Source organism: Canis aureus, chromosome 12 (assembly GCF_053574225.1).
Source record: "Canis aureus isolate CA01 chromosome 12, VMU_Caureus_v.1.0, whole genome shotgun sequence".
Taxonomy (NCBI): domain Eukaryota; kingdom Metazoa; phylum Chordata; class Mammalia; order Carnivora; family Canidae; genus Canis; species Canis aureus.
Genome location: NC_135622.1, coordinates 3633916 through 3648460, shown reverse-complemented (window position 1 = coordinate 3648460; position 14545 = coordinate 3633916). Strand labels below are relative to the sequence as shown.

At 42.4% G+C, this 14545-nt stretch overlaps 1 protein-coding gene and 1 pseudogene across 1 annotated transcript; both read right to left on the bottom strand.

Annotated features, from left to right (window-relative positions):
* Positions 1–321: 321 nt before the first annotated feature.
* LOC144324813 (elongation factor 1-alpha 1-like) lies at positions 322–2124 on the bottom strand (annotated as a pseudogene).
* An 8032-nt stretch (positions 2125–10156) lies between these two features.
* TCHHL1 (trichohyalin like 1) lies at positions 10157–14175 on the bottom strand. Its single transcript, XM_077916024.1, has 2 exons — positions 14024–14175; positions 10157–13539 (listed from the first exon to the last, which is right to left on the bottom strand). The coding sequence occupies exons 1-2, from the start codon at positions 14159–14161 to the stop codon at positions 10960–10962; spliced, it is 2718 nt and encodes a 905-aa protein (XP_077772150.1). The 5' UTR covers positions 14162–14175; the 3' UTR covers positions 10157–10959.
* Positions 14176–14545: the final 370 nt, after the last annotated feature.

Below are 14545 nucleotides of genomic sequence, written 5' to 3'. Positions count from 1 at the left end.
CCCTGCTGTGCTGATTCTCAGGTGTGAGTCCTTGGGGGAGCTGCTCAGCCACCTGCCTGGTGCAGGGCTCCGTGAAAGTTGTTTAACCTGTTTATCCTGTGAGGTCACTGTGAAGCTATGGGGGGTGTTTATCCTGTGAGGCCCCAGGAGGAACAACAACAGTGGCAGTGGCCAGTTCTCCAGCCCTGGGGTCAGCCACTGCAGTAATTTTTTTTCTCATTAAACTTTTGTTTTAATGGGTCTCAAAATTCTGTGACAGATTTTTGGTCAAATTGTTTCCATTAAAAAGTACTGATTTTAAAAACTAATAACTTAAAACTGCCACACATGCACACACAAAAAAAATGGTCCACAAAACATTCTTCTTTCCTTCTGAAGGTTTTACAATGCATTGTTATCATTAACCAGTCTTTTACTATTAAACTTAAATGGCCAATTGACACAAACAGTTCTGAGACCGTTCTTCCACCACTGATTAAGACTGGGGTGGCAGGTATTGGGGATAATATTCATTTAGCCTTCTGAACTTTCTGGGCAGACTTGGTGACTTTGCCAGCTCCAGTTGCCTTCTTGTCCACTGCTTTGATGACACCCACAGCAACCGTCTGTCTCATGTCACGAACAGCAAAACAGCCCAGAGGAGGATAGTCAGAGAAGCTCTCAACCCACATAGGTTTGCCAGGAACCATATCAACAATGGCAGCATCCCCAGATTTCAAGAACTTGGCACCATCTTCCAGCTTCTTTCCAGAATGACGATCTATCTTTTCCTTCAGCTCAGCAAACTTGCAAGCAATGTGAGCTGTGTGACAATCCAGCAGAGGTGCATATCCAGCACTGATTTGGCCTGGATGGTTCAGGATAATCACCTGAGCCGTGAAGCCAGCTGCTTCCATTGGTGGGTCATTTTTGCTGTCACCAGCCACGGTGCCACGACGAACATCTTTGACAGATACGTTCTTGACATTGAAGCCCACATTGTCCCCAGGAAGAGCCTCACTCAAAGCTTCATGGTGCATTTCAACAGACTTTACTTCAGTTGTAACATTGACTGGAGCATAGGTGACCACCATGCCAGGCTTAAGAACACCAGTCTCCACTCGACCCACTGGGGCAGTACCAATACCACCAATTTTGTAGACGTCTTGGAGAGGCAGACGCAAGGGCTTATCAGTTGGACGAGTTGGTGGCAGAATGCGATCCAGGGCTTCAAGCAGTGTGGTTCTGCTGGCATTCCCATCTTTACGGGTGACTTTCCATCCCTTGAACCAAGGCATGTTATCACTTGGCTCCAGCATGTTGTCACCATTCCAAACAGAAATTGGCACAAATGCTACTGTGTTGGGGTTGTAGCCAATTTTCTTAATGTAGGTGCTGACTTCCTTAACAATTTCCTCGTATCTCTTCTGGCTGTAGGGTGGTTCAGTGGAATCCATTTTGTTAACACCAACAATTAGTTGTTTTACACCCAGTGTGTAAGCCAGAAGGGCATGCTCACGGATCTGCCCATTCTTGGAGATACCTGCTTCAAATTCACCAACACCAGCAGCAACAATCAGGACAGCACAGTCAGCCTGAGATGTGCCTGTAATCATGTTTTTGATAGAGTCTCTGTGCCCTGGGGCATCAATGATGGTCACATAATACTTGCTGGTCTCGAATTTCCACAGGGAGATATCAATGGTGATACCTCGTCACGTTCAGCTTTCAGTTTATCCAAGACCCAGGCATACTTGAAGGAGCCTTTTCCCATCTCAGCAGCCTCCTTCTCAAATTTTTCTTTCTTTTTTTTTTATTTTTTATTTATTTATGATAGTCACAGAGAGAGAGAGAGAGAGGCAGAGACACAGGCAGAGGGAGAAGCAGGCTCCATGCACCGGGAGCCTGATGTGGGATTTGATCCCGGGTCTCCAGGATCGCGCCCTGGGCCAAAGGCAGGCGCCAAACCGCTGCGCCACCCAGGGATTCCCCTTCTCAAATTTTTCGATAGTTCTTTTGTCGATCCCACTACATTTGTAGATCAGATGGCCAGTAGTGGTAGACTTGCCCGAATCTACGTGTCCAATGACGACGATGTTGATGTGAGTCTTTTCCTTTCCCATTTTGGTTTAGGTTTAGCGGCACCTGTGTTCTGGCGGCAAACCCCTTGCGAAAAAGAGCCACTGCAGTAATTACCGGAGCTCTCAGTCTGCAGGGGCCTGGATGCTAGGGGGGTGGGGGCCGCTGATCTGCACAGCTGGTGGCAGGAAGTGTCCTTGCTGTCCTGGGCCCTCCCGACCTCTGCCTGTTCCCGGGGGGAGGCCGGATCCTGGGCTGTGTCCCGGCGCCCTGTGCTCCTGGGCCTGCGCTCCTGGAGTCGCGCTCTTGGCCGCGCAGCTCCCTCCGCGCGGAGCCTCTGCCGGAGCCGCCCCAGAGCAGCCCCGGGTCAGCCGGCGCGCGCTGCAGCCCTTTAGGGAGCTCGGCCAGGGTGTGGTGCTCTCCCAGGTGCACAGGTCCTCGGTTAGTGTCCCAGGGAGCCTGAGGGCATCCCCGCCCCTCCTGGGATCCTGCTCCAACTCCCTGTGAGTGCCTTTCTGTCCGTCCAGGTCTGGGAAGATTGGCGAAGCTCCTGCTTCTCCAGGACCGGGCTTTCCTGTCCTGGGGGCACTTCCCCCCACCCTTAGCCCAGCTCCTCGTCGGGCCCTTCCCCTTTGGATGCCTTTTCTTTATTTCTTTTTTTCCCCCATCTTCCTACTTTGATAGAAGCGCAAACTCTTCTCACTGTAGCATTCCAGCTGTTCTCTCTTTAAATCTCAAGCCGAATTCGTAGGTTTTCAGGATGATTTGAAAGTTATCTGGGTAATTTGGTGGGGACAGGTGACCCTACTCTTCCACCATCTTGCCCCGCCTCCTTCCTAAATTGAATTTAAATGAAAAATATCCCCAGGCTCATGGAGGGGCAGTCACTGACTCGGCATGGCACCTCCTGGGGAGGGGGATGATGGGCTGGAAGGAGGAGGTGGCATTTGTGCAGCTGCTTCCTTTGACTACTCTGTCTTTTCCTTCATGTCCTGTTCAGCATTAGGGACCCAAAACCTACATGTTCTCCCTGAGGTGTAACAAGGAGGTCAAAGCAGATACATTCCGTGCCCAGGGAACCAATGTTAGAGATCTGGAAGGAGCTAAGGCTGGGAACTCAGGAGGCCAATGGACTAGCCCTGGCTCTGGAAGCTGACCGAGGGCCATTGCATGCACCCCACTTGTGCCACAGAATGAAGGGTCCTGTCCCTCCTCACACGGAATAGATAGAGCAGCGGGCCAGGTGCTACGTGATGTACACACTTAAGCAGAACATAGGCGTACACACTAAATCTGAAAGAGGAAATGATATTCCCACACAAGGGGATAAGCACAGTGCAGTCTGTGTGGGCTCTTTATCTCTTGGTGAGTAAGTGTTCCAGGTCCAAGATCTATTTTATGTGGTCAAGGGGGGATCAACAGAGGTATATATCAGATTGCCTTTCCCAAAGGGCTGGAGAGACCCTTCTCTGGGTCTCAGGCAAACTTTCTGCAAACTAGGAGCTGACCTCCTCTTTCTAAAATTCAGGAATACCTATAAAGGGGTCCTAACATGTCCAGGATTAGTTGATGAACTTCCTGAGAATTTTTGAAATGTTTTTAACAGATGCACAAACATAAGCACAGAGAGGTTAAGTAACTTGCCCAAGGACAAACTGTGAGTGAATGGTAGACCTTGATTATAATCTGAGTACAGGCTGACCCCTGAGCCCATGTTCTTAACCATGATTCCATCCTTTATTCCTCACTTTTTTAAATAATAAATTTATTTTTTATTGGTGTTCAATTTGCCAACATACAGAATAACACCCAGTGCTTATCCCGTCAAGTGCCCCCCTCAGTGCCCGCCAACCAGTCACCCCCACCCCCCACCCTCCTCCTCTTCCACCACCCCTAGTTCGTTTCCCAGAGTAAGTAGTCTTCCATTTTCTGTCTCCCTTTCTGATATTTCCTACCCATTTCTTCTCCCTTCCCCTCTATTCCCTTTCACTATTATTTATATTCCCCAAATGAATGAGACCATATGATGTTTGTCCGTCTCCGATTGACTTACTTCACTCAGCATAATACCCTCCAGTTCCATCCACGTTGAAGCAAATGGTGGGTATTTGTCATTTCTAATGGCTGAGGAATATTCCATTGTACACATAGACCACATCTTCTTTATCCATTCATCTTTCGATGGACACCGAGGCTCCTTCCACAGTTTGGCTATTGTGGACATTGCTGCTAGAAACATCGGGGTGCAGGTGTCCTGGTGTTTCATTGCATCTGTATCTTTGGGGTAAATCCCCAGCAGTGCAATAGCTGGGTCTTAGGGCAGATCTATTTTTAACTCTTTGAGGAACCTCCACACAGTTTTCCAGAGTGGCTGCACCATTTCACATTCCCATCAACAGTGCAAGAGGGTTCCCTTTTCTCCGCATCCTCTCCAACATTTGTGGTTTCCTGCCTTGTTAATTTTCCCCATTCTCACTGGTGTGAGTGAGAATGTGGTTTTGATTTATATTTCCCTGATGGCAAGTGATGCAGAGCATCTTCTCATGTGCTTGTAGAATTTATTCCCAGGACACAAGGTTGGCTCAACACTCGTAAAACAATCAATGTGATTCATCATATCAGCAAGAGAAAAACCAAGAACCATATGATCCTCTCAATAGATGCAGAGAAAGCATTTGACAAAATACAGCATCCATTCCTAATCAAAACTCTTCAGAGTGTAGGGATAGAGGGAACATTCCCCGACATCTTAAAAGCCATCTACGAAAAGCCCACAACAAATATCATTTTCAGTGGGGAAGCAATGGGAGCCTTTTCCCTGAGATCAGGAACAAGACAGGGATGTCCACTCTCACCACTGCTATTCAACATAGTACTGGAAGTCCTAGCCTCAGCAATCAGACAACAAAAAGACATTAAAGGCATTCGAATTGGCAAAGAAGAAGTCAAACTCTCCCTCTTCGCTGATGACATGATATTCCACATAGAAAACCCCAAAGACTCCACCCCAAGATTGCTAGAACTCATACAGCAATTTGGCAGTGTGGCAGGATACGAAATCAATGCCCAGAAGTCGGTGGCATTTCTATACACTAACAATGAGACTGAAGAAAGAGGAATTAAGGAGTCAATCCCATTTACAATTGCACCCAAAAGCATAAGATACCTAGGAATAAACCTAACCAAAGAGATAAAGGATCTATACCCTAAAAACTATAGAACACTTTTGAAAGAAATTGAGGAAGACACAAAGAGATGGAAAAATATTCCATGCTCATGGATTGGCAGAATTTATATTGTGAAAGTGTCCATGTTACCCAGGGCAATTTACACGTTTAATGCAATCCCTATCAAAATACCATGGACTTTCTTCAGAGAGTTAGAACAAATTATTTTAAGATTTGTGTGGAATCAGAAAAGACCCCGAATAGCCAGGGTAATTTTAAAAAAGAAAACCATAGCTTGGGGCATCACAATGCCAGATTTTGGGTTATGCATTGTTTTTTGTTATTCTTTTAAATGGCTCTCTTTCTCCATCAGACTGTATATTCTATGGGATCAAGAATTATTCGTGTTTTGTTCATCACTATATACCCTGTATATATAGTTCAGTAGATGGTCAATTGTTGAATGAATTAGTAAGTGAAAAAAATGCCTCCCATGGATTTGGTACTACTCTAGATCCACTGGTAAATAGTAAACACATATGTATTGAACACTTACTAATGCCAGGGAGTATTGCTGGGCACTTTTATATAGATTATTTTGTTTACTCTTTTATTTATATTTTATTTTATTTTTAAGATTTTATTTATTCATTCAGGAGGCGGGGGGGAGAGAGACAAAGACAGAGGCAGAGGGAGAAGCAGGCTCCATGCAAGGGAGCCTGATGTGGGAGTCAATCCTGGGACTCCAGGACCACGCCCTGGGCCAAAGGCAGGAGCTAAACTGCTGAGCCACCCGGGGATCCCCTTGTTTACGCATTTCTGTTGGGTTATATGTTTGGTATAGAATTACTTGGTCATAGGGTTGCATATATTCAGCTTTAGTAGATATTACCCTACTGTTCTCCACAATGACTATGGTCATTGTTTATGCTATCACTACCAGGCTGAGAGTTCTAGTCATTCTACCTCTTTGCACACACTTGATATGATCACTTTTTAATTTGCGTATTTGGTAGATACGAGTGGTTCTCAGTGCGGTTTAACTGGCACTTACCTGATATCCAATAAGGTTGGGTACCTTTTCATTGGCTTCTTTGATATCCCTTTTTCTGAAGTGTCTGTTCATGTCTTTAACTTTTTTTTTTTTTTTTTAGAAGTTAGGTCATCTTTTACTCATTGACTTATAGGCATTCTTTGTATATTTTGGATACAAGCTCTGGTTTGTTTGTTGTTGTTGTTTTGTGTGTGTGTGTTTAAAATCTTCACAATAGCACTGTGAGTGATTATAATGACATTTCACACAGGCAGGTTCTGAGGTCAGAAAGGTTAAGTCAGTTGCTATTGGACATGTGAGATATTAGAATATAAGAATTATTCCTTCTCTCTGGTAACTTATAATCTATTTAGTTGGGGAAAAAACATTCAGAGAACAATTAGTGAGTAATACTAGCAAATAAGTATTAAAGTACTGATCTAGGTTGTATAGGCTATGAATGACATAGTAGTTAAAGGATCAGTGTGAGCTTCCTAGCAGAGTTAGGATTTAGTTGAAGACTTTAAGGGCAGGTATAATTTGAGGAAGTAGAGGAAATGAAAACACATTTCAGGGAGGGTGAACCACAGGCAGGCATGGAAATAGAAGAAATAATGTGACTAACATCTTGCCTTTGAATAGTTCTTTGCAGAACTTTACAGCTGTCTATGTAGGACTACATCTTTCATGAGGGCAAGGACCATGCCTGTTCCATTGACCAGGGCATGTCCAATGCCCACAATAGTGCCTGGCACATAGCAAGTGTTTAATAAATACATTTAAATGAAATGAAAGAATGCATTAAATCTCAACAATATTCCTTTCAACTTAGTAGAATAGGGTTTAAATGATCAAGGTTAGAATTTAGATTAAATGGCCAACTTGATGTCCTCAGTAGGATTTCTAAAGAAACTAGTGGTAAATTGTAATTGGAGGGAAAGATTATAGAGTTTGATTGGTTTAGATTTGATGTGGCATAAAGTGTAAGGTGTCTCTCTGAGAGGTCTTGAACAGAGAGAGATGAAATGAAAACAATGTTCTGCAAAATTCTTGAGTTATTAAATGAACGATGGATTAGAAGCAAGGGGCCAAGTTAAGAGGCTGTTGCAATGATACCAGGATTTATTCATTTTATTCAACAGACAACTATTGCGATCACAATACACATTTGGTGCTAATCTCCATGCTAATGAAGGATAGCAAGATGTGTAAGTCGTGAACTTTGCTGCTAAGGAGCTTATAGTCTAAGAGGAGAGCTAAGATAAGCACACAATAACTGTAACTCATGGGAAGAAGTTTGAAAAAGAGACACAAATCAAAACTGTGGAATCAGGGGAGAATCCTGCTGATTTTGCTGGAGCATCAGGAAAGGTTTGAGTAGTCTTCTATAGTAGCATTTTACCTGCCTCTGACTTCCTGCTCCCTTGTCTCTCTCTATTGTGTTTCTTGCTTTATTATCTGGAATTCTCTTGTTTATTTATGGTTGTACCTGTCTGCTCTTTGTCTCTCCCTTCCCTCATTAGAATACAAGCTCCAAGATAGAGAGTACCTGTTTGTCTTGTCGCTTCTGTATTTCCAATTCTTCACCTAGTATTTGGAATCAACATAAATTTTTAAATAAAAATTTCGGTATGAATGAATGAAATCCAACCTTGAACACTGAGGTTGTATCCTAGGATAAGCAGGAATTGGAATTCAATAAAAGGGGAGGGAGAGAAATTATTTTAGGTGGAGGGCACTTGAAAGCCCATAAGGAGTGGAGAATGAAGGATGGATCTGGAAAATGGGTTTAAGGCAGACTAGGGAGATACTGTAGTGGATTAGATATGGAGAATAAAAGAAAGTAAATGACGATTACAAAGTTTATGCCTTTGAAAGAGATAGAATGGTATAGAGAGGACAGAATGAGGAAACTGGGAGGACAAGCCAGTTTAATGGGGGAGTGACTGGCAGTCTTAGGGGTCATATCTTGTGAGCGATTGGACAGATTGGATTGAAGTGCTCGGTCAAGTGTAAACAAGGTGAGTTGCGACTTACCATTGTAGAAGAGACACTAGTAACTTGGGCTAAGGACAGTTTCTCAGAGAGAAAGTCCAGAAAAAAATAGCTTTTGGTAAGAGCCTGCAGTCTTGGGAACTGGATGAGAAGAATCCACAAGAGAAGGGGAAGGACCAGTAAAGTGAGAGGCAGTCATCAGTAGGAACTGCCACAACAGGTCTCAAAACATGGAGGTTAGCGGTCTCTAGGCTTGTCAGATGAAGGGCAATTCCATCTTCAAAGGAAGAATATTTATAGGATGGTGGAAAAAATATTGCTTTGTGGTAGGGATAGAACAGAGGGCAGAAAGAGGGAGAGAAAAATTGGATGGTTGCTTGAGTGTGAAGAGAGTGTTTAAAAACTATTATTTATTTTTTGAAAATGAAGAAAATCTCAAATCAGGAAATAAATGTCATATAGAGATAGCTACTGTTGAGATTTTTGTTCTCATACTCTGCCTATTTATCTATTAATCTTTAAGTGGAATCATACTCCATTTACCATTTTATAATCATTGGAAGCTTAGTATTTTATGAATCCCTTCTCAATTAAATAAAATCTTATAATTCTACAATTATAATATAATCTCATAATTTGTCATGATTTTTGACATTCCACAGTATGCAGTGACCATGATTTAGTTAACAATTCCTGTAATGATGGACATTTAGGTTGTTTCTGGGTTTTGCTATATTTTTTTTTAAAATATTTTTTTGGGTTTTGCTATCTTTAGTACACTACAACTAATATCTTTGTAGACGAATTTTTATACGCATTCCTGATTATTTCCTTATAATGTCATCTGGGAAATATTTAAAAATGTTTTTGTGTGTATTATTGAATTGCCATCTGGGAAGGTTGTACTCATTTATATATCTATCATCTGTATTACAGAGTTTCTGTGTTTCCATAATCAAATCACTGTGTGCTTATTAAAAACAAATAGCATTTAATAACTTGATAAGTGAAAAAACTATTTTTAATCTGCATTTCCTTTAAGTCTAGTGAGGATTTCATATATTTATTGGAGCTATCTGTATAGCTTCTTTTGCAATTTGTTACATATAACCTTTGTCATTTTTGTGGTTCCTGACATATATTGCTAGTGGTTTGTGAGAAAGACTGATGAGTTTAAGCTCTAGTATATATTTTTCTTTTTTGTGAGTTGCCTCATGTCTCCTGGTCATTAAAGAGTATGTATGTATGTATGTATGTATGTATGCATTTATATTGGGATATTCATTCATGATCAAAGGTAGAATGAACAGAGCTGAAAATGTTGGAGGGCAAGGAAGTACAGGGGAATTTTAGATTCTGGAAGAGGTGTGGGATGGAGTGGAAGAATATTTAACCTTGAAGGCAGGATGCAACAGGAGATGGGGCATTTTGGCTTCAGGAAACATATGATATCTATTTTACTCTTTTTCTAAGTTATTACTAGCTCTGAGGCATCATCCTTTAATCACAGGCATGTATGTATGTATGTATGTATTTATTTATTTATTTATTTAAAGATTTCTAAATTTATTTTAGAGAGAGAGCGTTTAAGTGTGCACCAGAGCAGGCGGAGGAGCAAAGGGAGAGGGAAAGAGAAACTCTAGGCTGATTCCGCACTCAGCACAGAGCTCCACATTGGGCTTGCTTTCACAACACTGAGATCAGGACCTGAGCTGAAACCAGAAGTCAGCTGCTTAACCTACTTTGCCATCAAGGTTCCCCTAATAGCAGTGTTTTAAAATAACTGCAAATCTCCTAAGATTGTTTTTGTTTCTGATCAGTGTTTCCAAGGCTAGATGGAGAAATAAAGGGGAAAAAAACAGCAGCAGAAGATATTGATAATGAGGTTATTTATTTCCTACTTTTTCCACATTACTGTCAACAAACCATATAGGTAAACATTTTGTAGGCTTAGTGGAGCATTGGTTATAAGAGCTTCTTATGGAATGAAACATACATTAGATTTACATTCTGTGTCTCCTTCATAATTATTCTTGCTTATTTGAGCCAGAAGCTTTGAAAACACTGTGTAAGGAGTGGGATTTAAAGGAATGAATGAATGAATCTGTGGCATAATTTAGTTGCACCTGGACATTAACAAAGAGTCATGAATCTACTCTGATTGGGTGCTAGAAAGTCATAATTATTTTATGTTATGGTGATATCCGAGATTGTCTTGAAGGATAAAATTTTAGGATAAACTTGAACTCTGTTAGGAAATGTCATGAAGCAGAATAATTGGCATATATGAATTAATTTTATTTTATGGGGGTGGTATTGCAGAGTCTCATACTCACTATAGCCACATTATAAAAAGCCAACAAATCAATTGAAGAAATCGACATATGTTAAAGATATGAAAGGATTTTTTTTCTATTCCTAATGACAGGTAAATTGTGAAAAACTGTCTCATGAGAAAATCCATTTTGGTACTTGGAAGTATCATCATATGGTAGGATTTTTGGTGTGATATTTCTTTGGTGGCATCTCCCACTGCTGAATACTTCCTTATTTGCTTTTGTAGAGATCTAGGAAAGGAATTTAAAGAATTATTAATTTGCTTCTCAATGTGTGCATGTGAGCATTGAGGGTGATTGGGAGGGAAGAAGTCTGGGACATGTTGAGATGTATGAAGTTCCTTGGAATTTCTTCTGGGATCATAATGATTCACTGCTTATTGGTGCTTGCCTCCCTTTGTAGTACTGATTTCTTTTCCTGAGGGTGGCCCTGCATATCTGAGGCTTGGGGAGCTGATGTTTGCTGTGCATCAGAAGGATCTGCATCAGGCAGATGTTCCCAGTTGTAATATTGTAATGCTTGGCTGTCACTGAAGATGATGGGACAATCTGAGCCCTCACTGGTGAGGGATGCACTTGACTGGTTGTTGAGGAGCTCTTGGCTTGACGCTCTAGCTGACAGAGCTTGATTTTGCTGCTCCACTGGGGTCATATCCATTTGTTGCAGTATCTTCTCTTGCAGGTACTGGTACAGAGGACTGGAATAGATTGTACTTCTCTCCACAGAACCAGATTCTTGGTCCATCTGCATCTTCTCTACAAGGCTTGACTGGGGGACTGAAACATCATATCCTTTCTTGGCTGGATTTTGTTGGTCATTGGCTTCTCCTGCCAAATATTGGGGGCCTTCATCCTCCTCTAATGTTGCAGGTTCATCTCTTTCAAAGTGTGCTTTGGAGGAGGCTGAATTGTCATCCAGATTTTTTACTGGAGCCTCCTGGGTCTCCTGTGCTCTACTTTCCTCTCCTTTGGTACTTGGGCTCTGCGCCTTTAACTTTTTTCTGCTGTCTTCCTTTGCTGAAAGCTGTCTTATGGAAGACTGGTCAGTGACATCTGCCTTCAGTGTACCTGGGATCTCTGTCTCAAGGGACTTTCTGTTTTCTCCTCTTGATATGGACTTCTGTGCTTCTGGATGTCCATCAGGGTGCACAGCTGAACCTTGGTCTTTGGTCCCTAAGCCCTGACTCCTGTACTCTTCTCTGGCAGCCCATTCTGATTCCTCGGTGAGCTTATCTTCTCCTCTGACTTCCAGCACCACTGCCTCCTGAGTTCTGCTTTCCTCACCCAGTGCTACCTGTTTCTTAGTGTCTGGGTTATTATTGTGACTTCTTTCCATAGACTCTCTAAGAGGGTCTACTTTATTCTGGGAATCTCCTTGCACAGGTGGATCAGTTGTCTCTGAGCTGTTGTCACCATCCTCTGGAGTAAGGCTATTGGGAATTTCCCAAGAACTCTCATTATTCTGTGTGATTGTGGCCTCGGGATCCTCTCCCAGATAACCAACATCCTCCTTGACTGGCTTGTCATGAGTCTTGGTGACATTCTCATTTTCTTCTCCAGACGGGTTCTTGAGTGGTGCTAAGTCTTGTGTTCTTTCTCTTGCTCCTGGTGTCCCTTCTGCTGCAGGGGCGTTTTTGCTGCTCATACGTGCTTCTGCTATGCCTTCCTCAGCATGTCTTGCCTCTTCTCCTGGGGTGACTGCTCTTTCAATTTCAGAATGGTTCTGTTCTCCTTCTGAGCTTGACACTTGTGTTTTAGAATCTTCTACAGCATCCCTTTCTTTTGATGACTCTTGGAGTTCCTGATACTTCCCATCCTGTGATTGGTCTTCCAGGGTTGATAGCTGAATTTTTCTCTCATTTTCTTTCTGCCCTGCTGTTCCATGGGCCATAGGGCTTCTCCTCTTCTTCCTTATAACTTGAGCATCAGGTATTTCTGAAACATTTCTGATATCACCTTGGACAAGCAGGTCCTTTGTTTCATGTTTTTTTTCTTGTGCTGGTGGTTCTTGGGTCTCAGATGCTCTACTGTCATCCCCAGATTCAGCTAGATTCTTTGTTTCAGGTGGTGTCCTATCGGCATCCTCTCCTTGTCCTTGGGTCTCAAATGTACTACCATCATCGTCAGGATCAGTTAGTTTCTCTGTCTGCAATGGTTTCTGGGCAGTAGCTTGTTCTGGTAGATTGGTATGCTCTGAACTGGGCTCATATTTTCCTGTCAGCGACAGTTCTTGTGTTTTAGAATGTTCCTTAACATCCTTTTCTGTTGCAACTTTCTGATCTTTGGAAGGCCTCTTTGTTGTTTTTCCTGGTGGAGAACTTTGGAGTCTCAGGTTCCCTTCTTGTTCTCCAAATCGATCACTTTTCTTCGTGTCACTTTGTTCCCTGACTGGTTTATCTCTTTCCCTGGGACTCTCCTTTTCCTGTCTCTCCTGCTTTGTGGGACTGTCAATCTGTTCTGAATCTGCTGTTAGCTTATTTGTCTCAAGTTGAACTCCATTGTCTCTTGTTGCTGATACATCTTGGGCCACATCCTGGCTCCATTGATCTCCTTCTGGGTGTTGGTTCTCAGGGTCATTGCGCCCGGATGCTTCTACTGGCAGATTGTAAGTCTTGGTGTTTTCGGCCCCATTGTATCCAACTGCCCCCCTTCCCACGAAGCTGAGCTGAGCTGATGATGTCATTCCTGAAGGAGGTACCACTCTGTCTTGAGTTGGTGGAGTTTGTTCTGTCTGCTGGCCAGTGCTACTGGTCACCTGAAGATCTAGATCATCTGGCTTCTCCTCTGGTTTAGACACTTGTCTTGGTTCTGATTTTAGTAAGGATTGTATATCAAGATAGCAGAGGTTCAAAAGGTTGAAGATTGCAAGAACAAATTCATCAAAACTGATGGTGCTCTTGTCAATATTCAGAAGGTTCAAGTTTTTCTCCACAGCATGAATGGCATATGGCTGCATGAAAACACAGTGAGAAATCAGCCTATTTATATGAAGTCAAGCACCCATAGTATCTGCATGTCTCCCAAGAATCCTTTTTTTTTTTTTAAACATTATTCCTCAAGACCTAGTGAAAATTTCCCCAAACAGTATGAGTTTGTTGATTCTGGATACCATTTTTCGCCAGGGAGCTATGCTAAGAAGGAACTTTTACATCACTCTGAGTTGCATTTATATGTATACTGGCTCATGACTCCTTTCAGAACCTACTTTGCTGAAGCATAGCCCCAGGGAGGAAAACCTCATTTTCCTCTATAAGGTCGATTAAGCAATTGCACGCAGTAGGGAGCTGAGATTGGAAAAAATTGTTCAAAATCAGTGAGTGCTGAGAATTGGTAGCCAAATGTAAAATAGGCAGGGATCATCTATGCACATCTTGCATAGATTATGGAGAAAGGGTAAGTGGGGGAGAATTTCCAGAGCTCTGTGAATACCACACCTGAAGAATGTCCCCAAACTCGCCCTGAATGAGCTGTTTCAGCTCTGTACAGGTCAGTGTTGCCTTGTTACCGTCCTCCTGGGCATACTTGTGGAATGTCTTGATTATACAGAGGACATCTCTCAGGAGCCGAGGCATCTTTCCCAACTCAGGAAACTGTGAGAAAGAACAAAGTTCATTTTTTTCAGGAAGGAGATACTGAGGTTATCCTTTTCTCTGTCCCTCCCACAGTTCTACTGGCATCATATACTCTATTCTGTTTATCTCTATCTATTAATATCTTGTATCAGAATTTCTTCTTTTTTGTATCAGAATTTCAATGATTAGTTTTGTACCAGATAATGTGGTGAGATCAGATCTGGCACAGGTAGATATTAGAAGCAACACTTCATCCCACTCTGTGGAAAACAATGACACGTGTTCAGAGAAAGCTGTATTGCAAAAAGAAGTGGAAAAAGAATACAAATATAAGTACTGAAATGTGCAAATGATGTCGACAGAATGGGACCAATCCTTCCAGCA